This window comes from Myotis davidii, unplaced genomic scaffold, assembly GCF_000327345.1.
Source record: "Myotis davidii unplaced genomic scaffold, ASM32734v1 scaffold3114, whole genome shotgun sequence".
Lineage (NCBI taxonomy): Eukaryota > Metazoa > Chordata > Mammalia > Chiroptera > Vespertilionidae > Myotis > Myotis davidii.
The window spans coordinates 38,662-40,516 of NW_006285924.1; the positions used below are offsets into that span (position 1 = coordinate 38,662).

The following is a 1,855-nucleotide window of genomic DNA, read 5'->3' on the forward strand; positions in this document are numbered from 1 at the left end:
ACACACACACACACACACACACACACACACGATGGAGAAGGCTGATCTCGCCTAAGAAATATCAGGGCCTCTGGATTATCGTGTGCATGGACTTCACCTTCTGTCCTATTGGGGTGTCACTGTTGAAAAGGTGTCTCCATTCTGCCTGTATTTGACTGTCACTGTCATATTGGCATTAATTTTAGTTCGTATTAACTTTAAAGAGTCATCATGCGCCTTTCACACTAAAAGGGCAAAGAGTCACGATGCGGAATCCTTGCCAGTGGAAACTGTTCTTTCACGGGGTCTCACGGAAAACATTCCAGGGACCCAGGAACGGGGGGGCTGTGGCGTGGTGAGCGTCAGCTGGCTGCCCCAGGCTCCCAGCGTCCCGTCTCCGTCCACTCCCCCATAGAAAGTCCAATCTGTCCTCATCGGGGCCAGAATGGGGCCAAGGCCCAGGGACCCTGCGCCTTATGAAAGCTCAGCCCTGGAGCCCGGTGTCCGTGGGCCCCAGGCGGCTGCTACACCAACACCCTGCTTCAGAGAGAATGTGTGAGTGAGTGCACAGGGCAAGGGCTGTTACAGAGCGGGGAGGGCACTTCTTGGCTAAGCTGATAGCATCATATCGTATCTCAGGCTTGGGAAGGACCAGGGGCCCTTGGCCAACTAACTGGTCCGTTTCCTAAGCTCCCTGGGCTGCTGAAGGGTCCACCGGAACCAACCTATTTCTCGGATCTTCTGGGATTGCGTCCCTTCCCGTCGGATCCTTTCCCAGGTGTCCTGGCCGGCCTCCCTGTGCCATCCTGGCTCCTGCAGGGCAGGTGCTCGCCGCCCCCTTCGTTGTCCTATCCCCTCCCCCTGATCTGCGGGACGGACCAGGGCTTCCCTGGAGGGTGTGAGGCAGTATCTTCCTAGGGAAGCCAGCGGCTCTGCTCCCGCGTGTACTGTGCTTAACAGTGTCTGTCTCCTTCCCTCTCTTCCTTTGTGGATATTTAGTACCTACGCTCCCAGCATCGCTTCAGACACAAACCCCGGGGCTTAGGCCTGTGGTGACCAGGCAGGCATTTCCTGCCTCAGTAGATGTGTCAGGAGCTTGGAGCAAGGAGGCGGAGGTTTTTGTTGCACTTCCCCATCTGTGTGTGTCACTGTGCTTAGCACTACTTTCATACACCTGACAGTAATAGTCGGCCTCGTCCTCAGGCTGCAGCCCCGAGATGAGCAGATGCGCTGTGTTGGTTGAGGCGTCTTTGGATCCAGAGACTCGACTGGGGACCCCAGGTCCCAGCTCTTTGTCTGAGTCTGAGTAGTAGTACAAAAAAAACCGGGGAGTGCTCCCTGGCTTCTGCTGGTACCAGTACATGTTTTTACCACCAACACTGAGGTCACTGCTCAGGGTGCAGGGGAGTCTGGCCGTTGCTCCCGGAGATGCAGAGAGGGAGGGCGGCTGAGTCAGCACAGGCTGGGAGAGGGACCCTGCAGACACAGACACATGGGAGTGAATAGAAGGGTCTGAGGGCAGCTTCTGCGGGTCCCTGAGGCCTGTGCCTACCTGTGCAGTGAGCGAGGAGCACGAGGAGCACAGGGGTCCGGGCCATGGTGCTCACAGCTGATTTTGGGTCCTCAGAGCAGAGGCTGAGCTGCTCCAGGCTCCAGGCTCCTCTTATCCCTGCCCAGCTGGCTTCGCAGAGGAGGGGCTGCTCATGCAAATGTGCCCCACCCCCTGCCCTTCTCCCAGGGGCACAGTGGGGTCTGGGGCCCCTGCCCAGGGAGGCCAGCCTGGTGCACTAGTGTCCCCACGGGTGGCGCCGGAGGAAGCAGCTGCTGGGCCCACACACAGCCACGTGCAGGGGACACAGTCAGGCACAGAGAGGAC

At 58.5% G+C, this 1,855-nt stretch overlaps 1 protein-coding gene across 1 annotated transcript in view; it reads right to left on the reverse strand.

Annotated features, from left to right (window-relative positions):
* LOC102762423 (immunoglobulin omega chain) overlaps positions 1-1,600 on the reverse strand; it is a 17,094-nt gene extending 15,494 nt beyond the window's left edge. Inside the window, exon 1 of the mRNA XM_006757117.1 lies at positions 1,532-1,600. Coding sequence (XP_006757180.1) covers positions 1,532-1,577 — 46 coding nt within the window. The 5' untranslated portion in view covers positions 1,578-1,600. The remainder of the gene's footprint in view (positions 1-1,531) is intronic.
* Between the last annotated feature and the right edge of the window lie 255 nt (positions 1,601-1,855).